Below are 27,799 nucleotides of genomic sequence, written 5' to 3' on the forward strand. Positions count from 1 at the left end.
TCCGGCCTTTTGAAGTCCTGACAGACTTCACGTGTTAGGGTACAGGGCAGCTGGGTGGAGCTTCTGTATTCACAGAGCTTAGTTTAAGCGTCAATGTGCTCGCTGCTGTTTTATGGTCAGCGTGTCATTGAAAAGAGGCAGGGTATTGAAGTGAGGAATACAATATGCAGAAGCAGTTTATGTTCCCCAAGGGCTGTGAGATTATAAAATAGTGTCCCTCTCACTCACATATCACTGCCTGCTGCACTTTATACCTGAACTATGGATTGGGGCTGGAGTGCATGAAGTTTAAAATTAGTTTCCATATTCACCTGGACTTTAAAGTAAACATCTGTATTTATAGAATGTGTAAGTGCTCCAGTGTTCATTCCATTTATGACTGAATTGTGTGTGTGTGTGTGTGTGTGTGTGTGTGTGTGTGTGTGTGTGTGTGTGTGTGTGTGTGTGTGTGTGTGTGTGTGTGTGTGTGTGTGTGTGTGTGTGTGTGTGTGTGTGTGTGTGAGAGAGAGAGAGAAAGAGAGACAGAGAGAGGGAGAGAGCAAGAGAGAGATTGTGTGGGTGTGTGTTTCCACCTGTTACATAATAGAAAGTGGAGGCAGAGTGTGCTTCCTTGCCTGCCACACTACAGTGACTCTTTGGTGGGAGTGAGAGAGGCCACAGCTTGCCTGACTCTGATTCCATAAGTAGGACTACTTTTGTTTCCCACGTTCAGTCAAAACACCACATTACAGCACTGAGACAGACATGTCAAGTGGAAGGTGATTGATGTCAGATGAGTAACACCAGTGCAGTCCCTGTGTTTCACTGTCTATTGATCAATAAAGTGCAGAAAAGAACAGCGGGACAGAGATGATTAAATACAGGAAGTTTTGAACCATTCCTGTTGAACATGCAAGGATCTTTAATGAGTTTGGGATGTACTGTAGTTTAAGAACAAAACAATTTGATAAGAATATTCCCATAAATATCAAACGTAATTGACACTTGACAGTGCTGTCAGTGGAGTACTGAACTTATGAAACTGTGAGTAAAACTGAGCCCTTGTCAGCTAAACGTGCATACAGACTCGGGGATCTTATCCTGCTCAAATGCTGACGTGCAGTAAAACGGGTTTGTGTGAGGTTTGTTTCAAAGAAAACATAACTTTTCATGCTTGTTTTAAGTCCTGCGTATGTTTACATATTGTGCAAAACCTTTAACCTCAATCGGCGCTTCCGAGCAGAGAGCGAGAGAGAGAGAGAGAGAGAGAGAGAGAGAGAGATCTTATGGACAGTCCCAATAACAGTATTGACGATTCGCACTCATTTAAATATGATTTAAGTAATTACTTATTTGAAAAACATGTTTTCCCGTTGTAAAAGGTGAGTTGAGCGCCTCCACTGTTGGGAGCTGCACGCAGGTGCGTTGCGCAGAGCGCAGCTTCCACTTTCCCCCTGGAAGGAGACTGAATGCGCTCCTTCTCTTGTTCATCTGGAAACCTGACTTTTCCCGTGCCTTTATTGAGCTTTTATATTCGGCCAATTCTCTTCTCAATTGCGAAAACACCTTTGGGAGCAAGATTAGCCCCTCTAAACCAATTTATGGAAATAAAGAGGATTTGCATGGGAAATTTGCGCGTAACAAACAAGATTTAAATAATTTGTATGACAAGAACATTTGAAGATTGTGCTTGAAGCGCAGGCAGAAGCGTTTGCTGCGTGCGTAAAACAGCAGTTCCACCTTTTGGCTTCGTCCCATTCGTAGGTATATGGCTCACCTCTCCACCAAGGCGCATCATTAGGATACCGGGGGAGGGGCGACAGCAGCGCGACCCGGTAAGGGGAGGAGAGAGCGGGGAGCAGAGGCGGTACTTTCTCCGATGCTTGTTTCTCGGCGCCGGAGAGTGTGGGACCAGGGCTGGAGAGACCGCCGGGGAGCATCAGCAGAACCAGTCCAGCACGGAGCCTCGCCTGGCCGACCGCTGCGCCGTGCACTCTTCTTGGGGGGGCTGCACAACATTCCTGTGAAATATAACTGCTTTTAATGGCATGTGGCTTGTAACTATACTTCTGCTGTATTCTTTGCAAGAAGGTAGGCTTCAATTCGGTTTCAAGGGTTTCTTATCTGCATGTTGTGCATCTGAAGTTGTGTTGTGTGTGATTATAAGCGTGTTTGAGAAATAATATTTGCCAGACTGAATAAATCAATGCCATAAAGGACAGACTGACACGTCGAATCAAACTCCAAATAACCTTTGAAGAAGGACTGATAACTTTTTGGGAATGTTTTGGGGAGGATGCTTTCATCACCAGCCATCATTTTTTCCTGCGCGAGTGTTCGGATTCCTCTTGCATTTTCAATGACTCGCAGTGATAATCTGAAATGTGATTAAATGATAAGAGAGCAATAGCCCCCTGTGAGCATAAAATCAACACACACTTTAGTTTGGTAAGCACATGAAAAGCCTAAAAGATCACCAAAGTACGCTCTGTGTTTGTGAGGATGCACAAGTCAACCGCATTTGCATTTTGCATGATGAATATGTGGAGGTGTCGTGAATATGGAGGCTGTTGAAGAGGAGAGGCTGATAAAGATCTGCAGGCGCGCGCGCACGGAGAAAGGGACGAATTCAAGCGCGGATGCTGGCCACAACTGTCGGCTGTTTACGCGTAAAAGTCCAAAGGGGGCAAAGGAGTTTAATGTATTTACTGACTTGCTGTATCCTGTCGCATCAGAAATAAGATGTCAGTGTCTTAGTTTGTGTGTATGTGGGGTTGGTTAAGCCGAAAGGGATTGGGGTCCCCCGGGGTTAAAGTATCCTTTTTATTATTTTATTTTATGAATGACCACCGCTATAGTGCCCAAACCTCGTTTTACGTGAGCATTTATGTGCGTCTGGATTGAGTGCATGCGGCTGAGAGGCAACAAGGGTCAATACATTTTATGAGAGACGTGTGAACTAATGCTGGGGGTATTATTGAGCACTGGCCTATAATTTGCAGATAATGTGTCCCATGTTGATATTCAAAAGACAAGAGGCTATATATTACAGATTATTTTCTTTGATAAAATGTAGGAGTGCCCGTGGATGCAGACTCAGTTGTTATCATCCCTGGTCTAATTATTCATCCACCATTTTCTGTGGCACCAGATTTCACTGATTGGCTTCGCTCTAAATACTGCAGATGCAAGATAATGACTCATTTTACCTTTTAGGTATGAAATCACAATGTTTTACATGCGGTTTCCCATAACTTTATAACGACCACACAACGAAAAAGGACAAGAAGACTTGATTTTTATCTTAATTTTCCTCAGCCTTAATTACGCACGGGTCTTCAACCGAATATAGATCCGTCTCTTCATTTACAATGTAGATCTTGTCTGGTTTTGTATGGTTCATTTTGCTTTATAATTATGGGTAATCCGTCTGTTTGATTCTCCTGGTCGCCATCATTGGCCTTGGCATTGCCCTCTGCCAGGCTGCAGCTGCGGCGAGGTCTCCTGTGCTGTTTTGTTGTGTGTAATTGGATTACAGGGTCTATTTCGATTATACACACTGTACGTCGCTCTGTCCCGTGACTGAACGAGATATGCTGCGCGTGTGTATGTGTGTGCACGCCTGCGTGCTTGTATGCTTGTATGATTATGTGTGTTTTTGTGGTGAGGGGAGGAGGGTTGGTTGCAAACAGCCACTGGAGCGGAAAGAGTGCCTGAGATGGGAGAGATGTAGATAACGCAGTTGAAAACAAACTTCCATTTTCCGTTGATTTTTGCCGGATAGTACCCTCATTTTCTGCGAATCAACCATGATGCATTGTTCCGCTGGGATAGTGTGTATTGTAGATATGCGTAATTTAGAAATAACTTTATTTCAACGGGAAACGGCGGGTCTATATTCATATATGCATATGCATTAGTACTGCGTATTTTCCCGGCTCGGCCGCGCCTCCTAGAATTGCACTCGGTTCTATGATTTTCAATGTTTTTATATTAGTGTTAAGACATGTTAGTTCACACATTTTATTTCTGACAAATTTGTTTTACCCGGTTCTTCTCCTTGCCATTAATTAGACATTCATTCAGTCGTTACTGACCGTTTGTTGCTTAGTTTGGCTGCATATCAGCACACCTGCACCCATGAGCGCATCGAGGAGGGGGAGAGGAGAAGGATCGAGAGATGGATGGATCGAGGCAAAGGAGGGGGGGGGGGGTACACACATTCTTCTTTGTCATGATTTGGGAGGCTGCTTGTCATTTTATGGAAATAAAATTGAAACGAACTCAGCTGGGAGCTGTGTGGGAATCTGCGTTTAGGCCTGACAGGCCAGAGCAGGGCCTGGTACATTGTTAAATAATTGTTGAAATTTGTATATAATTTATATATTTATCTATTGACACCAGTCAGACAAATTCGAACTGTTTTCGCTTGGAAATGGAGAAACTGCAATTAATAATTTTGCACATTTCAATGAAAAATGACCCAGTGGTGATCGTGATGCATCTTGCCATAATTATTCTATCAATTAATGTGATTCCGGTTTTTTCCAGTTTCGGTCTAGGCCTCTTGCGACGCATACTTGTCATTGAACTGAATATCTGCCTTGTTATTTCTTTGTAGACGGAAAACACATTGACCTCTATATTTTGCCTGAACTTCATTTTTCTGTGCTTGGAGGTGGAGTAAACACCGTTTTCCATTTTAAGAGTGCTTCTGACTCTCATTGCGTTTATTCCAGGATTTCAATGAGCGACACACCGATTTTTCTTTCTTAAATAGTGTTTCAGTAGAAGTGTGACGTATGGCGAAGTGAAAGGTGTATTTAATTCCTTCATAAGAGCCTCTTGCGCAGCCTGATCCGCTGATCTGCAGACCGCGAACTGACTGTGCGTAAATTTGGAATCAAAACAGAAACCGACTGGAGAAGTACTTCGAGGGGGAGCCCGATAGTTTTGGTATGAGTCATACTCTGGTGGCTACTTGGCTACACCCGACTTGGAGCTGCTTAGTGCCTCTGGATTGAATAACTGAAGCTTTATTGGCTGATCGTTGACAGCAACACTTAAAAAAACAACAACAAAAAAACGTTGCCTTTGGGTACCTATTGGTAAAAATCGCAGCGTGGACTCTCGTTTGATTTGTTTATTCCAGATAAAGTTCACAGCCTTGTGAAGATATTTCCCGTGAGTGAAAGTTATGGGTGTTTGTGATGAACATCCTTGTGCCATAGCGGATTGTTACGTCAAAATTAGGTCACAAAAACTTTGAAAGGGCTCACCATTTTTGGATTGCTTCCCTTAGTTTTTATAGCCTAGTGATAAAAAAAGAGTCTGAGTTCACACGGTCATACTGCTCTGGACGTATTGCAGTGAAATAACTGAAATACCCCCGTGTGTGTCCTTTTCTGCCGTTGCGCTCCGGCGCAACGACTCGGAGAAGCCTCGTATAAACTTCTCCACATTTTGTTATCTTTGTAATACAATATCTTCGTCTGCTTCTCGGTGTAAGGTGATCTTTTCGTCTCAGGCATCACCTTGAAGACACAGCAACTCAAATTATATTTCACCAGTGCGAGACATTCTCCTAACACATTGCGCCACTCGGGTTAAAAAAGTCATCTTATATATCCTCCACGGCGCGCGGAAACACCGAGCTCATCTGGCACTCGGGCGTGTTCTCTTATCACGCGCCATTCAAAAGTGGCGTTACTGCTTTCTGTTGACTCAAATGTCTGTTTATACAGCTGCAGACTTTCAGCAACAACTGGGGATTAGGCTGTCACACAGCGGGGGGTATTTATTTTGACCGCACGCGCAACAGGTTTTACGCACACACGCACAGCGGCGGCGTCCAGCGCCCACTCCATTATGCGCAAAGACTAATTGTCATGACTTGAAAGAAAGACACAAAGCAAGAAGAGTGAAATCATCATAATATTCTCTCTCTCTCTCTCTCTCTCTCGCTCTCTCTCTCTCTCTTTCTCGCCCTCTCCCTCTCTCCCTCCCCATTCTTTTACTATGAAGCAATTTATGGTGCTGCCTCGGAGGAAGCATATATAAAACAAATTTACTCACATCAACATAGAAACCATCTTTTTGGACGAGAGATGTGAATTTTGAAATGCTGAAATGGTTGTCTAATATCTCACTGACACAGCATAAACCAAATGTTGTTTACTGCTTACCCCTTCCTCCACTTATATGTGTGTGCATGTAAAGTGTATTCACATCTCAAACCATTCCATTTTCTTTCTCTTCAATTGTTTTCCCTCTTGAATTGAAACCATGTTAGACATTGTTTTTTCTCTCACTGCATAAAAAGCAGGAAGCCACATTGTCATGCAGCCCTAAATGCATATCTCAACCTCGAGTCATTGTATAGTAAATGAGCAGTCCCTCTATCAAACACGATTGTATCTTTTGCCTTTTATGTTGTGGCATTTATATGCAGCATCACCACAAATACCATATTACCACTGACTTCAATGCCCAAGCTGTTATTTGGCCTGAATGAGTTTTGTGTGGCGTTATCTGTAGTGCTACGTGGTTCAAGATCCACAAGCTATTAAGAGTGTATAAGTGCAGCATGAAATGCATTTATGTGACTTTGTGTCTGTTTGAAGGAGAGGAAGAGTTAGAGAGTGAGGGAAAGAAGGAAGGATTTATAGCCCTGTTTTTCTATGCACAAGATTTTATGAATATCTATCTCTCTGTCTCTGTCTCTGTCTCTGTCTCTGTCTCTCTCTCTCTCTCTCTCTCTCTCTCTCTCTCTCTCTCTCTCTCTCTCTCTTCCTGTGTGTGTGTGTGTGTGTGTGTGTGTGTGTGTGTGTGTGTGTGTGTGTGTGTGTGTGTGTGTGTGTGTGTGTGTGTGTGTGTGTGTGTGTGTGTGTGTCTGAATGAATGTAGATGAGACAGAAAAAGCTGCATTATGCATCACGGTTCACCATAGGCAATATCCTTGCTTCTTCAGCATACATATTCATACTCCATTTTCATATCCACTGCAAAAGCCAAAAGAAAGTGCAAATGTATATGAGTGTATAGCAAAGAAATATTTGAGTTAAAAGAAAAACAGAATGGGAAAATGCATGGAAAAGAAAAGCAAAGGTTTTAATTATTTTTTTAAATGAGCCGGTGAAAGAACAAAAGACAGGAAAATTCTGTGAAGGGTTCACCCAACAGAACAAATATTTCTGGGTGTTTCACCCTAAATCACTTTGACCTTCTTGGTTGTAATCAGTGCTTTGAGGCTTGAAGAAGGGAATCAAAATACAGCTCATGAATGAATGAATCCTTCCCCTTTGCTCCTTATTTCTCTGCTGGTGAAAGGGTGGAAAACAGAGCCTGGGGCTATGGAAGGTTAGATGTTGCATAAATAAAGAAGAGAAACTAGGTTATTGTGTTCAGTGATTTTCACAATAGGAACTTTTCATGAATTGTTTGCATTTGATTATGATATATTATTTCTAATACATTTGTTTCTTCATTTGCCCTGTGGTAAACTGCACTTGTGATAACATTTTTAGGCGAGATAATAATCTACATTTCTGTAATTGTGCAGTTTAATGCAGCATCTTCTGATGCTGCATTAAACATCAGAAGATGCCTGTCTGTATTACTGTTCACCCCATACCTCAATTTACCCTAACCTCCCAAGGAAGTTCAAAACAAAAAAATACATCAACAATCTAGTGTTTATTTATATATTTCTGTACCCCCCCCCCCCCCAGCCTAGTGATACTCATTATTTTGAAAGCCAATACCTTACCTTTTCACCATTGTCCTATAACAGCTGACTCCTTCTTCAATTAACATTTTACAATGTTTTCAGAACCAAGTCTGAACCACCACAACCATAACTCTCATGGTCACTGTCCTCATGATGGTTTTTTTCTGCTGGAGGCTGTAATGTGTTCAGGGCCGACTGTGGCGGCCTTCCACGAGTTTGTACACATGTGGCTATGGCTGCATGAGTGTATGTGAACTCAGTGACCTGAATTCATACCACAGGACAAAGCGATTAGCCATCACATCATAAGGCTGTTGCTTTTTAGCTGTTTACTGTCAGACTATGAGTTGTACTTTGTATTTTCCATTATTTGTATAGATTTTGAATCTATAATGACTGAGCATAGTCAGATGATTAAACATCTTAAAGAGTGGACAAATATATTATTTTTATCTATTGATCACAAATTGAATCTATGTTACAACTGCTACAAGTAAATGGAGCATTGTATATTTGCACAGCTTCTTTAAGGAGTAACAATTGGGGAATCGCATTTCAAGCACTGGTTTATATCTTGGCATATAAATACAAAAGAGACCCCTTTATTTTTTGCTCTGAATGAAAAACCTAAAGAAAACTACAGAATGAGAAGACACTGACAACTCCTTGATTGCTGTATTTTGTAACCATTTTTATTTGCAGCCAGTAATGCACCTTTGATTTCTCTCAGGTGAAACTTTAATGCGCTCCCATCCTCAGAAGTGTGTGAAGAAAACATATGTACATATTATAAGTTCAAGAACAACTACTCTCAATGATATTTTATGATTAGTCTTAAGGGTGAGGCCAGTTGTGATGCACAGTGATCGAGTCTTTTGTTTTCAAGCACAGGAAATAATTGTTATGTAAATGACATACACAATTGTGCATTCATCAGAAAACTGGTTACTGTCACTGCTATGATCTGCTCATTGTTTTCTCTGTATGTAGCAGCTTGTAAAACAGATCTGTGTGAGACACCCAATCGTTCATTGTGTTGCTCTCCATGGTTCTGAAAGTGCAGATCACTCAGCCTCGCACTGTGACTGACATGGATCCAAATGGATGGCTTGAACTTGACCTAAATTCACTTTTCTTTTGAACAGAGAAACTGCTTCAATACTGTTCTCCTCCCATCTCTGCCATACTCGTACACATTCGCATTTGCTGTCTAATGTTCATCCCAGATTTTTCCCTCGAGTTTGACATGGAAATCTGAAGCAGTCGTTTAACATTACCCTCTGTCTCCTTTTGACCTTATCACACACACACACACACACACACACGCACGCACGCACGCACGCACACACACACACACACACACACACACACACACACACACACACACACACACACACACACACACACACACACACACACACACACACACACACACACACCCTTGCTCCCTCAGTTGCATCCGTTCACCTTTGCACCTGAAAACCTTTACCCCAACCAGCCAGCCATGTCCTGTCTACAATATTGCACTCACACTCGACTCACTGATCTCTTCTTCCGTTTGACACCCACACACATACAGAGAAACCAGGGAAGTCGGATGTCGGCCTCCCACAACAGTGTGATTAGAGAGTGGATAGACGATGTGTGTGTTGAATGTGAGAGGAGATTATGTGGATTTAACTCTCGCCATGTGGAATACAAATTCCATCAAATAACATGGCCTGTCTTTGAGGAATATCTGGGACGGCTGAAAGAATGACAGACAATGTGAAATGCAAAAAACCCCCCAAAAAACAAAAAAAACCAACACAAGTTAGAGAGATGCAGATAAATGCATGAAGTGGCAGAAACTGACAACAACCAAGAGCGTGAAAATCACCTTATGCCAGTTTTGGTTTCATCCATAATCCCTGCATTGTACTTTTGAGCTTTCTGTCATGTGAGTCATCCCATTTATGCCATGTTATTAACACCATTATGTCACCACATGTTAATACAACATGTTGGACAGAAAATACATGAAAATAATCTTTTGTATCAGCCATTCTTTCTTGCTCATATTATGTCTGCAGATTATCATCTGACAAAGAGGGCCTCTGTGCTCCATTGTACTGCCGGCTACTAATGATGTCTTTTGATGTAGAGGATCTGTAGAAATTACGAGCTAAATGACATCTGATAGTGCTTCTATACCTCAAATTGATAGGCCACATTGTATTTTCTCCCCACACCGAGAGAATTGAATAGATGGGGCTAATCCAGGCATTGTTGACAAAATCCAGGAGAAGGGATTAATTAATTATCATTGTCTGAGAAGAAAATTCTGTGGCTGGAGGTGTAGCGTCCTTCTCTTGGCCCTGAGCCCAGCTGAACTCAGCACTTCTACAGTCTTTTCTCTCCCCCACTACTGCCGCTTCCTTTCTTCCTCATCCTCGCGAAAACACCAGGAAATACACAGATCTTACAAGGTGTCGCTATACCAACACTTTAAACTGGACAAGCATATTTTTAAAGCTATAGTATATTTCCCAGAGGACAGTTTATATGGTAGAAGCTCCCCTGTGCTCCATCGTAGCAGTGTTTTACAGCTGACACCTGCCGTATCTGGCTCCTCGGGCCTTGAAAGCCACACATCGAGGCCTTCCTTTAGGATATGATAGACTTGCGCTGGCCTGAGATGTTGGATTGCTTAACTATTGTACCCATGTGGATACTTTGTTTTCCTCCACGATTGAGCATACGAGTAAAAAAAAATAAATGTGGTGATGCTGTCAAGTTGTATGACCCATTTTTCCTGCTATTGTGAGGCAGATTTCCAAAGGACTCCCCGGATACATATATTAGATTAGAGATATTAGGATAATGCGTACGTGATGAAATGGATGGCTCCAGTTTGGCACACAAGCAGGAAATTGTTTTGGATGAGGTGACCTGGTTGCCTGTAGATCTGGCTTGTGCAACTGACGTTGACGTCAGCAGTTTTGTTGATTATCGCGCCGTATTTGGATATTTTAATAGAAAACAGTGCAAAACAGTGCTCATTCCATAATTAAAGATGGATTCTTCTTAAAACAACATAAATACAGGACATACTAAATATAGAAAAATAGCTACTTAGCTTGACATACTTATCAAATAATTTTTTTGTAATTCTTTGTACCGGTATTTGAAACCCAAACCTTGTGAATATGTGATCTGATGTAACAGCCACAGTTTTATAAAGGAATATTTAGAGACACCACATAGTACAGTGACAAGTTTCCTGTAATAAACTATTAATTTTTTTAATTCACGGTTTCTATGTAGGTATAGCTGTAAGTAGTATTGTGTATGGCCAGATAAGGCCTCAGATATTCTAATGTATTTTTAATGAAAGTAAAGTTATTCAGTTTTCTTCTGCTATACAGTTGTATTCAGTTTGTAAATCAGATTCCCTGTTAGTCACTGCTAATGGGATATTGCATGTTTATTTGTCATAACCATAACTCCAATACTGTTACTTAAAATTGGAAATTCAACAACTTAATTAATGCAGAAAACCAGAGCTTTGTGTTCATATAATACTTCTTACCATGGTCCCCAGGACTTTCTAATAACAGAATAGATTCTCCAGGGTGCCACACTTCAGTAACATATAAAGTAAAAAAACAAACATGATTATTGAGGAACTGTTAAATATTGAAAGTTCCAAAATAATCATGAGGAAGTTCAATTGTATCAGTGATGTCTTAGACATGTCCTCTCTCTTTATACCTGTCTGGTTTGTGAATGTTGCCTCGATGTCTGACATCCCGACTAACTCCATCCTCCTTTCTCTCATCCAAACAGTCAACAGTGAGGATGTTGTCTCTACGCGGCTGTATTTTGTGAACGCCTCCCTGCAGCGGGTGACCTTCTCCAGCTCGGTGGGGGTGTCCCTGCCCTGCCCTGCGGGCGGCGCCCCCCATGCCGTCCTGCGCTGGTACCTGGCCGCCGGAGACGACATTTACGACGTGCCCCACATCCGCCACGTGCATGCCAACGGCACCCTCCAGCTCTACCCTTTCTCCCCCTCCGCCTATAACAGCATTATCCACGACAACGAGTACTTCTGCACTGCTGAGAACCAAGCGGGCAAGATTCGGAGCCCCAGCATCCACATCAAAGCAGGTGAGGGTTGGACACACTCAATGATCAGAGATTCTTACCACTCCAGCAAATTGCTCGTACTTACTGTCTTTGTCTGTATTTTGGATGACAATATGACGTTATCTGAGCCACTTGTCCCTGCCTGTTGGTATTCTACTATGCTCAGGTTGGGCAGTGCCCCTGGCTCCATTCAGCCAAGCACAGTATCACCCTCTGGGTCACTCATGCAATCACTCTTTAGTATGTTGAATTGCAGCAAATGTAAAGATTTGGCCATTTGAAGACTTTAGTAGGAAATGATCCAGTTCAATTACATTCAGCCTGAAGACTGTGATAGACCATCTGCATAATATACAGTTGCTCCTCAAATTATTACAACACGATCAAAATGTTAATTTCTACTATAACTGACTGAAAAGTGGGAAAAGGCAATATATTTGGGATTTAATGTGCATACTCTGAAAAATATTTCATTAAAAAAATAAGAGGCCAGATTAATCAAAAGTCAAAAATAAATAAATAAAAAACAATTGAAACCTTTTAGTTTGTATGGTGTGATTGTAGATATTATAAAATAATTGAGCTAAACATAATTACATTTTAAATAATATTCACATTTTTACACATATTGTTAGCCAGGAAGTAACTCAGTGGAGTTAATGTGTCTCTAAGTGCATCACTTTGACCCAGCACATTGAAAGACAGACATGCAGCCACATAGACAGTTGGTTTTGGTGACCTGTCCGCACTCCCTGCCAAGGTCAAAGCTTTAGAGAGGTGCTGAACACACCGAGGAAAGGTGTTAGTTCTCCTCTTTCCCACAAGTGCACGCATGCACGACCTCATGTGAAACACAAGGGATACATGTGTATATACAACAGACATGCATCTGTGTATGTATGTTCACATGTATATGCACATGCAAGTACCGTCACACACGCCCACACACACACATACACACACACACACACACACACACACACACACACACACACACACACACACACACACACACACACACACACACACACACACACACACACACACACACACACACACACACACTTACGTGCACACCAGCCTGTGTGTAGCTCATGCCAGCAGGCCTCCTGTCTCCCAGTCTCTCCATCTGTCCATGGACTGGAAAGTCCCCTAACTACACACACACACACACACACACACACACACACACACACACACACACACACACACACACACACACACACACACACACACACACACACACACACACACACACACACACACACACACACACACACACACACACACACACACACACTTGTACGTACACCCAGCCATTTTCCACAAGCTGGCTCTTGGTGTTCAGTTGCCAGCTCTTTGTCAGGGTGTTTGGCAGGAACAGGTTTGGTGAGTGAGCTGCAGACATGGAAAGATGTGATCTGAATCTGGAAAAAAAGTGCATTTTTAGGTCATGTTAAAAGCTAGGCAGTCATTTTTGACTATTTACCAGTCTTGGGTGACGAGACAGTCAGCAGTTTCACATCGCACACATTAAAACAACAACAACAACAACAACAACATGAAAAGCCTCTACACAAGTGCGCACAAAAACACACCCATATGGCTTTTGTGGTCCCTAGAGAAGACCACAGCGTGAGAGTGACCTTCTAGCCAGCTTCAGTGTTGGGATGACCTTCCCTCCCAAATAATTACAACAATTAATCAATTAAATGCTGAGGCAACCACAACTCCACAGCTCCATAACCAGGCCTCACGTGTCTGCGTGTGCACCTCATTACCTCCAAACACACACACACACACACACACACACACACACACACACACACACACACAAGCTCATAATCGCAAAAACCCTGTAGTTGCCATGGGCGACAGAGGCGTGAGCGCCAGGGTGTGGCATGCTCCGTCTCAGGTGGTGCAGGAGAAAGATGACAGCTGACAGCTCGCAGTGTGACACTCCCCAAAAAATCTGCACCTCCCTCCTCTCTCTCTCTCTCTCTCTCTCTCTCTCTCTCTCTCTCTCTCTCTCTCTCTCTCTCTCTCCATCTCTCTCTCCCTCCCCCCTCTTTCTCACCCTCTCCTATGCATGCTGATTGTATTCCAATAATAGCACAAGCACCTGTCTGGATAGCTCTACATTTATGAAAGTGACTAAGTGAGCTGCTTGTTTTCCTGTGTAATCTTTGGCTCAGTCATTGGGACAAATCAAGCTTTCGGCAAGCATTACAACTCAAGCTCAAGTTCCGTTGGAATTATTTTTGGTTAAAATTGTAAAATTGGTATACTTCTAGCTGAAGGTTTGAGAGTCAGCAAAATCATATTTAATAATAATTTATCATTATTTTATTTTTGTTTGTGCTATCTTTAAATCAGTTTAATCTTAATTGATATTCGGATTTACTTTTACTTTCTATATGGAACAAAAATGTCAAACATCAAACTTGTTATAAACATCCATTGTGGTTGCATTAGTTTTACAGAGTGGTTCATAACAAGTTCAGCTTGGTTTAAAGAATTCTGCATCATGTTTCCCTTCAGAAAAATAGCCAACTGTGACAAATCTTTAAACTGACTAAATGTTTCCTCAACGGGACAGCATGTTTCTTAAGGTCTTCTGTTTGATTATAACCCCAGTGAAACATTCAGTGGATGTCTTGGAGGCAGCAAAAATGCATTAAAAATCACAAGTACTGATTCACTCTGCCTTGTCTTGCGATCACACTGTATGCACTTAGGGCTGGATAGATTGATGCTCCATGGTGTTGTTGTTTGGCATTAGGGTTGCACAATATTATGAGAACATAAATTCATCTTGTTGAGTATTGTCATAATGATATGATTTGCAATAGATACAAGCACTGAAGTATTATGATATTCTTTCTTTATAATATATATTTCTTTGATATTTGTCAACATACAGAGCACAAATGCACTGTGCTTTGAAACATACTTCATTACATATCAGTCAGACTTTTGGGATATGATTATTACAGATGTTGATAATACAAACATAATATATTTGTAATATTGTGCACCTCTATTGGGAATGAAATCTGACAACATTAAAATTAATCGTTGTACAAAAACCTATTGAAGACACCTTCAGTATATAAAATGAGAGACTTGTATCTGATATTGTTTCACAAGTGGTTCGAATTTTTGAAGGAATTCAAATACATCTTAATTTTCATTTTTAAAGAATGTGAGGTGTTATTTCTTCCAAGTTAGCTTTTCATCCCTAAAATATTTCCCTCCATAATTCTGATATGAAATTGCATTTAAAAATTAAAAAAAAGCTCATTCAATAGTGTTGAATTTGGCTCAGTAAATATCTCCGCAGTTTTTTTTTTCATCCTTAGGTTTGCAACACAATTGTGTGCAAGCTCACTCATCGTCCCCACCCTCGTTCTTTTAGACGGATACAGGAAGGCAATTGGTTGAGCTTCTCAAAAAATTGTCAGCTGTCAAATTAGGTATTATCAAAGGAGAGGAGCAGAGAAATCTATTTTACATCGACAAAATGATTCAATAGTAAGCGATTTTTGTGAGTGGGACATGAACCCCACATGAAAAGCTTTTTCTGTGTAAATATAGCACTGCAGCAGCACCTATATCTGCTCCGAGGGCTTTCCTCTCACAACTCAACTTTGTAAGTTTTGCACATTGTATTCTTTAAAGATACTCACATCCTTTTCATCCCTGATAATAATAAATAATGTGGCTATCAAGTAACTGCTTATTCTCGGAATTCCTAGCTTAGAAAATGTCTTTTTCTTGAAAGAAATGGGTTGTAGTGTTTTATAAATCTGAACATTGCAAGTCAAAAAAACAGTATGTTAGTGTAAATTAAGCAAAGCTACTCCTATGCTGGCTCTTTTGGACTATGAATAAAGATGTTATAAGTAAGCTGTAAGCTGTTAGGTCGATGGAGAACACACCACACAAACACATCAGTCAAGAAAGTTTTTCTCTTTTTCGCTTTTCTCTTCCTGATCATATATAAAACAAGGAGAATTTTCCTTTGGTACTGTAATTACAAACTTGATGAGATGAGTTAACAAATCAGTCCTCAGTATTGGTGGCCTTTGATGAGCTCATGTCACATATTTTCAGTCTAACGGTGCAAAATATTATGAGATCGATTCACTGAATAAATTGTGGTATATTGTTTGTGCTTCTAAAAAAAAATCGGTTACTTTATTCATTGTTCATGTAAGCTGGACAATGTGGTGTCTTGATTGGAACTAATTCAGTCAGACTGAGAATAAAGCGACGGTGTAAACAAAGCTGCACGTACTGTAATTGAAAAACACATTTATTTATTCATTTATTTATTCATAGCACTGTATTAATCCCCAGAGGGGAAATTCCTTTCCGACTTGACCCATCGGTAGCAGCCACACAGAGTGATGCTTGGGGGAGCTGGGCGGGCCGAGGGTCTTGTTCAGGGTCCCCAGTGCATGTCACTTTTCTTGCACTCATTTTGAAAATAAAACTCGAGGGTCCTTTGCGCAACTTCTGAAAATATAAAAAAAACTCCACAAATATGAAGCCGCAGAAACTGTAAAATAACAATAAATTAAAGGAAATTTAAAAAACCAATTGAGTTTGCGTGTGTGACTTCACTGTGAAAATCATGACACATCTTTGGAACATACAGTTAATTGCTGGAGATGTTGGTGCTTTGAAAACAACCAGGCTGACACAGCTCCATGTGTGAAGCAGTGCACATGGCGGACCTGTTCACCTCATCTGTGGTTCCAATAAAACAACACAAACTTACGTTTGGCCGAGGCCACGCCGGCGGGTCCTCGCATCTCTTTCCTCTATCTGCCCCCTTCATTTGTTTGGCTGATCTTTTCTTATTAATACGAAAAATACAAACCCTAAAACCTGATTTATTGTTTTTTTTCTCCTTTATTATCGTTTCATTCAGTAATTAAACGTGTATTTGTTCATTTCTCCTGTATTTCATTATAATCCTCCTTTTCTGTTTTCCCCCTGCTCTGTGTTTTTACTGCTTGCTTTATGAATAAGTAAATGCAGTATTTGGTTTCCCTGTCGTTAATTATTGAAGCGACAGTGATACAGGACTTGCCTCCCAGTGCGCCCAGTCGCCCAGACCCATGTTTTATCTCGTTCCTAGGCAACCCGGCTGCATATAGTCAGGCATCAGTAACATCCTAATGATTCTGCTGCGCATGCGATGAAGGGGGAGTGCAATTTACACACAAATCAGTTGGGCTACCATTTGCCTCATGTCACCAGGCTTAAGAGGATGAATATGTAATGCTTTTTTTTCTCCATCAGTTCTTTCATATCTTCCAAGAGACGTGTGTGCTAAATGACAATTCTATCACAACGGCTCCTCCTTATTGGGGCTGGTTACATGATTGTGTACAAGGGCATGTTGACACACCGGGCCTCTTTGTACAGATTGTAATGGCGGAGAGGAGTGGTTAAGCAACACTTTTCTCAAGAGTACCAAGTGTAGGTGGGATCACAGACACAGAAACCTGAGGTGACCTTGACTGATTTTGAGCCTCCAGTGAGTTGAAATGTGATAACTGTATTCATTACACCAAACATTTACAAGCTGTCAAGTTGATTTTAAACACTTCATGAGAGGCGCAATGGGCATTGGGGATTTTTCTCACTATTGACAGGAGGCAGCCGGGTCAGTCAGAGAGTAAATAAATGATTGAAAGAATTGACTCGGCCACAACAGCCAAGGCTCCTCTGTCGATCCACGGTATTGATCTGCAGGTGGATGGCATCAATGAAAAAGCAGCCGCTGTTTAAATGAATGAATTGAAATTAGGAGAATTATTTGTCTTAGGAGTTTCATTTGTTTACAAATTAGGTTTTGGCTTGCATTAGTGTCCAATGTGTCAGATGAGTGAAGTGAGGGGCTTTCCAGCTACAATTGAGGTATAAATGTTTGATTGTCCTCAGGGTATGAACCATAATAAGACCATAATACAGTCACTGTTGCACCTGTTGTTGAGACTCTTCGCAGTCACCATTAGAAGTCCAGACCAAAAGTTGTTTTTGGAGTCAGGAAAGCTACATTGACTAAGTTCTCAGTTAATCACGTCACTCACTCAGTCAGCGAGGAGGGACAACTTTAATTCAAAAATTACCTAATTTCACATTTTTTGGGTTCAATCTTCATCAATTGGCTCGTGAAGTGACTCCGACTATATGGCGGAGATACATTAGACCATCAGATTGTACCTTGTAGATTCCTTCAATAGTATGACAGAATAGAGGTCCGAGGTGGAGATGACTGACTATAAGTTGCACAGTGTAAAAGCAATGTCTACAATCCAACTCTTATGTGAGAGATTAAACCTTGAGCTCTCAGGTGAAAAGCTCCCCAACGTTCGGACAAGGACACCAGCTTCTGTTCCACTGGGTTCCAGTGACAGCGGTGGCTGGCGTAAAGCACTATTAATGACCAAGGAAACTGGCCTTCGGGCTAGGCGTTAATTATATCACTGGAGAGCTGGGGGAGAGACAGGGTGGGGCCTCTCCGTGTGTGTGTGTGTGTGTGTGTGTGTGTGTGTGTGTGTGTGTGTGTGTGTGTGTGTGTGTGTGTGTGTGTGTGTGTGTGTGTGTGTGTGTGTGTGTGTGTGTGTGTGGTTTACATTGTTAAGCCATTACTGTCCTCCTTTCTAAAGGGAGTCCACTTGATAGATTGCCAGGAAAGACTCCACAGCATCACCCTTTCTGGGACTTTATCTGATTTCTGTAATTGTGTTTTTCTCATCTGACTTATGTTGAATCATGTCCTATTTGTTGGGTAGGAACTGAGCGTCTGAGTGGGTTTGAGAAGGTTTGCGAGGCAGTTTAGTTCAATTCAGTTTAGAAAACATTCCATATTCATTCAGTCCTTCTTGCCAAAATATTTCATTAGTTGAATTTATTCAATAGAAATGCACGTTGTGGTTCAGATTGTTACTTTTCTCACTAATCCAAACATGGCCGCCTGAACTAGAGAGATAAGTTGGTTAGCTACAGGCTACTGTGTTCATTATTAAGCCTGTCATAATCACCACCATCTTTTCCATACACTGGCACAGATTCCTCGTCTAGTGCTCTGCATGCCATGTGCAGGGTGTGTGTTTTTGATGCCTGGCGCCTGCATGTGACAGTTCCATTGGCTGTGAGGAGCCCTCCACTCCTCGCCGTCTCATACCATCTGTGGCGTTGTTCTTTAAAAGGCCAGGGGCCACTCACTGTGTATCCTCTCCTATGCAGCTCCAAGTCAGCCCTTCTTAAAGTCGTTATGCAACTTTAGGGCCGCGTCAAATGCGGTTGAACACCAGACAAGTTTGTTTACTCTGCTGTCGTTGAGGGTTAAGGCTGAATGGACTTATACAGCGCAATGTACCGCTTCCCCCATTTCAACCCAGTTTTACACACACACACACACACACACACACACACACACACACACACACACACACACACACACACACACACACACACACACACACACACACACACACACACACACACACACACACACACACACACACACACACACACATGCACTACACAAAGTACTTGTCAACTTCAAGTTCAACACATGGAGAGCAGGGAGGTGGGAAACTGAACTGCCAACCTTATGACTGGAAGATGATCCCCTCTTCAGCTTTAGCCAGAGCTGCCATTGTCAGATGCCATCTGTATAGCATCAACTTAGGAAGTTACCCAGAGAAATGCTTTAATGATTTAGAAACACAAAAATAATACCTGATTAACTATTTAAGAAGTGTGTCAGGTTAAACCCCCCCCCCCCCCACACATTTCTTTTTTACTGTATCTACACTTCATTATGTCCAGCTTTTATGCATTCTTGTGTTTTTGCTCATGACATGTTCAATAATGTTGTTTTCTTTTTTTAACCTTTGACTGAAAGAATCAATACAAGGATGTCACTCTGGTGACTCAGATATAGATCAGAATCAGCAGTATTATACCCTGTGATGGATATTCCAGAGTAATTATATTTGAATCCTCAAGTTGCATGGAGACATCACAACCGTCTGCCAATACTATGGCATTGACAATATTAGGATTGAAAATGTACAGTAATACCAATATCAGTTTTAATTGTGTTGATTATTTTAACTTCTCCTTATCCTTCGTGAACGTACGGAATCAAAGCTTCACCCCACTTCATATTCTGAAGCTATTTATACACATATTAAGGCTTTGTCTCATGGGTTTATTTATTGTTTTCTTTTCTTTCAACTATGAATGCTTATAGTAACATGGATTGGGCTATATGTCCCTCACCAATGCAACAACCGTTTGTAGTTCTGGGTCATATTAAGGTTTTCCTTTGGATAAGTTGGACTCTCCTCAAACAACCCTCTGACTAACTGACTGACCTTTGCTCTTTTGTTTTCTCCCCAGTGTTCAGGGAGCCCTACACAGTCCGCGTGGCCGACCAGCGCTCCATGCGGGGTAATGTTGCTGTGTTCAAGTGCCTCATCCCATCAGCTGTCCAGGAGTATGTCAGCGTGGTGTCCTGGGAGAAAGACACCGTCTCCATCGTCCCCGGTAGGAAACGCCATCAAAAATCTTGCTGACAAAGGCCCTAGACTCATTTTGGGAGCTTGCAAGCTGTGTCGGACCAGTGGGAGGATCATAATTCAGAGCTAATGATCAAATGTCACAGCAATACGCCAGTGGACTCAATAGTGTTTGTCCTTTGAAAATACGGAATTCTCTCCTGTTATTCTTTTGAATGAATAGATGCTAAAATATAAATCAAGAGTTGTTCCAGTGGTAAATTGGGATTTTCTTTCAGATTTTACCATCAAAAAGCTTTCCTTCATGGTTTCCACTATTGTGATTGAGGACAGCCCATTTACTGAATTTAATGATACTGGCAAATTTATGTCTAATGCCTGGATCAGTGCCAGTGAAAGAAGAAGCAGGAAGGTTGACAGCAAGGCCTAGTCTTTAACAAAATAGTCTGGTTAAACGGCCTCTACCTGGCACACTCACTGAAAATGCAGTGGTTAATTGCTATGTTATCAGATGTTAGTCGATTTGTGCATGCGTGCAAGGGAGAAAAAGGACATTACGATATGTTTGGACCAGGGGAATATCTAATTTCATGAGTGATAGATCTGTTTAGCTGCTCATAACATTCACCAAAAAGAGAGCAACTACACCTTTAGAGATCTGCTGTGTCTGCAGATGGTCTCTCTGCTTCACCTGATCCTCCATTTGAATCCGCTTTTAACCGAGGGAGAGGAATGCCACTTTAAAAACCTAGCATTTTGCATGCAACTTGGTGTCTGTGTAACGCTTTGGCATTTGTACAAGTGTGTCCATGGGTAAGAGTTGTAGCTTGTGATGTGCTCTGTTGACATTTGCTCCATGGAGCAATGGTAAATGGCAGTGTCAGATGAGACTGTTTAGGTCAGATGATACGTATTGCTCCCTCTGCCCCTTATCTTGCTCTCTGATACCGAGTTCTGGTTTCATCTCTCAACTGTGTGTGTGTGTGTGTGTGTGTGTGTGTGTGTGTGTGTGTGTGTGTGTGTGTGTGTGTGTGTGTGTGTGTGTGTGTGTGTGTGTGTGTGTGTGTGTGTGTGTGTGTGTGTGTGTGTGTGTGTGTGTGTGTGTGTGTGTGTGTGTGTGTGTTCTCTCTTTATATGGCTCTGTCCTTCACACAGAAGCACTCATTGATCCAGCACAACTGTAGTGTGTGCGTGTGTGTGTGTTTGTGTGGCCTGAGGGGGGTTTCCAGTCGGGATCGATAAAGCTTTCTGTTGGATTCCCCTTTCTCTTGTCATGGATCCCTCAGTATGAGAGTGGTGAGACTGGGCCAGTCTGTTTGACTCATAGCTGTGAGTGTGTGTGTGTGTGTGTGTGTGTGTGTGTGTGTGTGTGTGTGTGTGTGTGTGTGTGTGTGTGTGTGTGTGTGTGTGTGTGTGTGTGTGCGTGCGTGCGTGCGTGCGTGCCTGTTACAGCCACTGTATCATGGTTGTGTGTTCGGGGCTCAGTGGGAGTATGTTATTGATCAGCTGATGGACGCATTTGGTAAAACATGCACATACGAACAAGCAAAGGCGTGTAAGAACATGAACACACACAAATGCAAACACACACACACACACACACATGCTCAACAGCTTTGCAGGACTTTCCCCATCAGAAAAGCTCCTTTTCTGCCTATGGGAAAACACACAACGTTGACGTAAATAAGTTACTGTGAGTTATTTATGAATTTAAAATTGTGTTCACACTGTAAATTTAATTTGTTTTTCAACTTATTTTCATGCTTAATTGTTTTGCTTGTTCTGCAATTTTTTAATTGAATTGTGTGTGGCACATATTTTTAGACTTATTTGGGGTGTTATTTTATGGAAAAATTGACTTGCTCCAGCTTGATTTTGTTCTTCTCCCTGTTTTTATAAGTGTATATATTTAAGGCTGTTAATTGAACATAATATTAGGATGTGAGTTTATCTTAGTTTTTTTTTTCTTTTCTTAACAGTTTGGGAAAAGGCATTTATTCTGATTTTTAATTAAGCTGGAATTGAATTGAATTGCTTCATAATAAACACAATTATCCTGAGCTGTGTGAATTTGAAAAAGTTTTTTTTGTTTTCCATTTTCCTCCTTCGGTCCTTCTTTCTCCAGACCCAATGAATAGGGCTTATTAGTAACACAGTGCTTCTCTTCTTGTACTTCCCTTTGGCTCGAAGCCTCCTCTCATCTCTTTCCCTCCCTGGTACAGGCTGGTGGCCTGTGTCAGCATCATGGACACACACACACACACACACACACACACACACACACACACACACACACACACACACACACACACACACACACACACACACACACACACACACACACACACACACACACACAGAGCGTGCATCCCACCCGTTCCACTGCACTCCACCTCACACCTCATCCATCCATCCATCCATCCACTTCATCCATCAGCTCCTGGTGGCATGTACAGCTTTCAGTCTTTCGATAGCGCTCGAAATGCTCTAGTGGTTTACAATTTATTAGGGACAGTGTCTGCCAAGGTATCGGCTTGACAGGATGACACATGTCACACAGACGGCTGTGTTGGTCAATAAAGCTGAGTTTGAATGGGCTTTGATGAAGAGGCAGGAGGGTGTTTGCTGACAGCTGGCCTCACTGTGAGATGACCCTGCCTGGGTGTCGTGTCACTATTTGACAGCCAAATCTGTTTACGTTGTGGCCCGTTGGTGGAGTGATGTGGGGGGGTAGACAGACAGATAGACAGGCAAACAGTCAAACAGAGGCGGGCTTCATGTGCTGGCTGGCGATCATAGTTTGACTTGCCTTTCATAACTCCCTTTCTCGTGCTGCCTTTCAAGCCCCTAATTGATGGTTTGCTGGTGTTGCGATTAATCATATGTGTGTATGTGAGAGTCTGTGTGCCACTTTGTTAGTACCCCCCCTCCCCCCCCTCCAGTTGGAGCTTAAAACTGTGAGTTTTATCTGGTCGCCATGGTAACGAGTGATCTGTCAGGCGCAATGAGGAAGGTGTGAGGATGCATCGCTGCCTGATTTTTATTAGTACATTACTGCAGCTCAGCTACACACACACACACACACACACACACACACACACACACACACACACACACACACACACACACACACACACACACACACACACACACACACACACACACACACACACACACACACACACACACACACACACACATACACATGCACATGCACTATCTTTGTTGGCATTCTCCAAGTATCTTATCCTGACCTAAACCAATATTGAGTCTTACTTCTAAAACCACATTTTGGTATGAGATTGTTTGTGTTTTTGGAGCACTAAAGTATATTGCACTCCAAATTGTCCCCACTAGAGAGAGAGCTACAAAGTAACACATCAAATAAAAATGCCGTTATTTAACTGGAAATATTCATGGATCTGTTGATGATTCTGTATCATAAACATGTTGCCGTGACTCAAAATATTGGACTGTCAGGGATATCACTGTGAAATTCAACTCAAAAAAAATTTCTCCATAACACCAAACACAACACATTAATCTCATGGCACTAATAGGAAAACCAAATAATTCCACTTGAACAAGCATGATCGACGGTTAAAAGGAAAAATTTCCTTTAACAGGAAGACACCTTTGTAGATCCAGATGGGGTTAGAAAGAGAAAAAAGATAGGACAGAGGCGGAGAGCAATCTTTGTTTTCACAATCAAATATGTATGTTCTAGAGCAGTGATTTTCTATGTGTGATTTGGGGATCTCCCTGGTGACACGAGAGGTCCAGGGGTACAGAGCAGCAGGAAATGACAGAGGGCTGGGGGATGCCTTTTCCCTGCATATTATTCTTCTCTTACTTTCTGCAAAGATAATTTGATAAAAAAAATGTAATTGAACATACATTTATTGAAAATCATTAAACACTCATCTGCGGAATAGGGTTTTTGCAGTTTAGGTAAATCTGTTGTATGGTGTTAATCATTGTCCCCTGGAAGAGTCTGAATTTAGTTGGGTTGCATTTAATTTGATTGCCAGTGTATTAAAGTTCGAGTGAAGAGTGAAAAGGTTCACTGTCCAAAGTGCTTTCATTCCAGTGTGAAGTGTCTCCAGCCAGTGAGGATTTGGACTGCAGTCTTTTTCTGCTGTTGATCTTCTGAGTTTTATAAAATGCAAAGTAACCACACATTCCAACAGAAGATTTAAACCACTTCAAGCTTATGTGTGCTGACCAGCTTTATGGATATGCCAAGTTTCTTTAAGAGCAGGACTTCCCCCTTGTCCACAGTGGCACAGCTCCTCAGAACAGGTTTACTGAGCTCAATGACTGGCCCTGTAGCTTGACTTGAACCCTTCAGGAAACTAACAACTGATGTTAAGAGGAAGATAAGAGATATCAGTCGCACAACACAGATCAGCTGAACATTTGAGCTTCTAAAAAAACCTCAGCATATGTACAGGCTGATGCAGGAACTCATGAGAGAATAAAAACACCTCAACTTTAAATCTTCTTCATAATATATTCTTCTTTGACTGATTTTGTGAAATATTCTAACATTTTGATTTTATGTTTTCATGTAATTTGTTTTAAATTGGAAACAAGAACTATTTTTACATCTCAGAGTACAGAATAATCACAACTTTCACTGTTTTGCTCAAAGTTAGGAGACATTAACCTATTTTTTTGGTCAAGTTAGTTGATACTAAAAGTGGAGTCATAGGTAAAAGTAAGAAATATTTGAAAAGTAATAATACTCTGACCTGTGGTATAATATCTGACCTCTTGGATATAAATATGATGGGAATCGCATTACATCTCATGGCTAAATAACTTATACCAGTGACACTTGAATACCATTAAATGTTCATGAATCATTAACAGTGTGAATCACATTTCTGTGATAAATTGTTAAAAAAGGTATGGGTTTACTAACCTGGTGGAGCACTTTTTATATGTTTTATGATAGTAGACAAGTTCATTTTAATTTTAACAATTAAAAAAAGCAGATTGTAGCTCTTTTCTACTGACATGACCATGTTTAAAAGTGAGTGGAGTTTGTTTAAAGTTGTAATGTACACATACTCTTCAACTATAACCGAAAGGCAATGCCTCAGTAGAAATGATGGAGACACATGAACTGTTTTTTTGCTGGGTCATCCATTAATTAAGTCAGTCATGCAGCCATATTGTGAGAGTCAAGCGCAAAGAGAAAGTATTGAGGATGAGGAGGGTGTGGAAAAGTGTGATGTCTATATTTATTCAATCACTGATTGAGGTTGTTTAATCCTCTCTCTCTCTCTCTCTCTCTCTCTCTCTCTCTCTCTCTCTCTCTCTCTCTCTCTCTCTTTCTCTCTGTGTGAAGTGTAGCGTCACCACAGCTGCTGCAGCTTCTGTCCCAGTCTCCATTTTGTGGCCACTCTGCAGCGGCCCTGTACTCTCACTACCCCTCTGTCTATCTCCTCTCGACTTTATCCCTCTCTCACCCTTTTCCTTGGAGAGGCACTTATTAGGGGATAGTGAAGTGACAAAGCATCGCCTATTCCTTCCACTCCATCAGGCCCAAAAGTGAACAACAGATAGGCTCAAAAATGGCAGAATAGGCAGAAAAAGAAAAGACAAAGTGGCACAAAAGCCTGACATGCTAAATTATGCAGATGGAAAAGTGGGCATACGATGGAGGGATGATGGAATGAGGTGGGTAGGTATATGAGGATGTATGAGGGGCCAGGCAGATGGACAGAGAGAGAGGTGTGTGTGCTCAGTTTCTTTCTTGCTGTCCCTAGCCCCCAGGGGAGGAAGAGGAGGCCAGAGACTCTAAAGCCACTGTGCCCCACCATTAAAGATGCATCTGACAAGTGCCTAATGCCCCCCCCCCCCGCTATTTTCTCCTCTTCAGACTTTCTTTACTTAGTTAGTAGCCGACTATTAGGCAATGTGTGTGTTTCTACACTGTGTTTGTCTTTCGGACAGCAGCTATTCGTACCTTTTGTATAGGGGCGGGGGGGGGGGGGGGGTGCAAGGGGCAAACTGTGCAGGGGAAATGGGTGGTGTTTACTTATTGATGTGTGTTTATGTGCGGTGGTGTGTGTGTGTGTGTGTGTGTGTCTGTGTGTGTCTGTGTGTCTGTGTGTCTACGCGTAGGGGTGAGAGTGTGTACGTGTGTGAGTATGTGAACCTGGCAGTGATGCGTGTTAGGTTGGGTTATTTATTCAGCACTCGTGTTTGGATGTTTTACAGAGAGAACAGGTGCAGAGCGACTCTGAGCTCGCTCTGTTTGAGCGGACTGTGTGTGTGTGTGTGTGTGTGTGTGTGTGTGTGTGTGTGTGTGTGTGTGTGTGTGTGTGTGTGTGTGTGTGTGTGTGTGTGTGTGTGTGTGTGTCAGACAGAAAGAGAGAGAGAGTCAGACACTGGGGCATTCACTGCTGTCCAGGCACTGATAGGGTCGCAGTGTTTATCTGTCTGAATACCATGATTTGAATTTTGAAAGGAAAAAAAGGATGGTTTGCAGATTCTGTACTGCGGTTAGACAGATACCTGATAAGTGGATAGATGGACACCTGATAGATAGATAGATAGATAGATAGATAGATAGATAGATAGATAGATAGATAGATAGATAGATAGATAGATAGATAGATAGATAGATAGATAGATAGATAGATAGATAGATAGATAGATAGATAGATAGATAGATAGATAGATAGATAGATAGATAGATGGATAGATATTTAAGGGACAGATGGACAGAAACTAGACAGTGAATATGCTCAGGAACATGGATGTTCTGTGTAGAGATTGAAATGGCGGGAGAGATGGAGGAAGATTGAAGAAGGGAGGGAGGTAGGAAGTGAGAGAGCGCTGTGCACGAGGAGAATTTCAATGGCACTCCAATCATGCAGGCAGTCTCGTTAGCCCAGGGAACATTTGCATAGCGCTTCGGCGAATTCATTTGGCCTTACTCAGAGAAGATGGCTCCCTTTCCTCTCTGCTAGTTAGTTATTCATTAACCACAAGGTGTGCGCGAGTGCATTCGGGTGAATTTGTCCATGCATTCATATTTCTTTGTGACCTGCTGACCAACAAGCTTTTAGATTTATCACGAATTGTCTTTGTCATCTGTGCATAAGATAATATCCTGCTCTGCATACGGCACAGTAGTTGGTCTGCATCTTTCTGACTGAATGGAGTCGTGTCTCATTGTATGCTCCTCCATATACACTTATAATAGTGAGTATGTACAGTACATGCCAGCGGACAGATTTGCTGTCAGATATTTTGCCAATTGTGTAGTCAAAGTCACAGCATTACCATCACCCACCATGATGCTCTCGCCAACACCCTCTTCCTAAAACAGTGATGCTTTGGCTCAACTTTCTGTATCATCGCTGCTTCCTGTCTCTCCTCCTTCCTCTTCAATCCC

General features: G+C 41.8%; 1 protein-coding gene across 2 annotated transcripts in view; it reads left to right on the forward strand.

Moving 5' to 3' along the window:
- Positions 1-1,869: 1,869 nt before the first annotated feature.
- Positions 1,870-27,799, forward strand: part of dscaml1 (Down syndrome cell adhesion molecule like 1) — a gene marked incomplete at its 3' end in the record, with an annotated part of 110,104 nt that continues 84,174 nt past the window's right edge. The window contains exons 1-3 of one of the 2 annotated variants that reach the window (XM_080502509.1): positions 1,870-2,070; positions 11,537-11,857; positions 20,267-20,413. In XM_080502509.1, coding sequence (XP_080358635.1) covers positions 2,028-2,070; positions 11,537-11,857; positions 20,267-20,413 — 511 coding nt within the window. In that variant the 5' untranslated portion in view covers positions 1,870-2,027. The remainder of the gene's footprint in view (positions 2,071-11,536; positions 11,858-20,266; positions 20,414-27,799) is intronic. The other variant, XM_080502510.1, reaches the window with a different exon arrangement.

The sequence above is a fragment of the Blennius ocellaris genome, assembly GCF_963422515.1.
Source record: "Blennius ocellaris genome assembly, chromosome: 2".
Taxonomy (NCBI): domain Eukaryota; kingdom Metazoa; phylum Chordata; class Actinopteri; order Blenniiformes; family Blenniidae; genus Blennius; species Blennius ocellaris.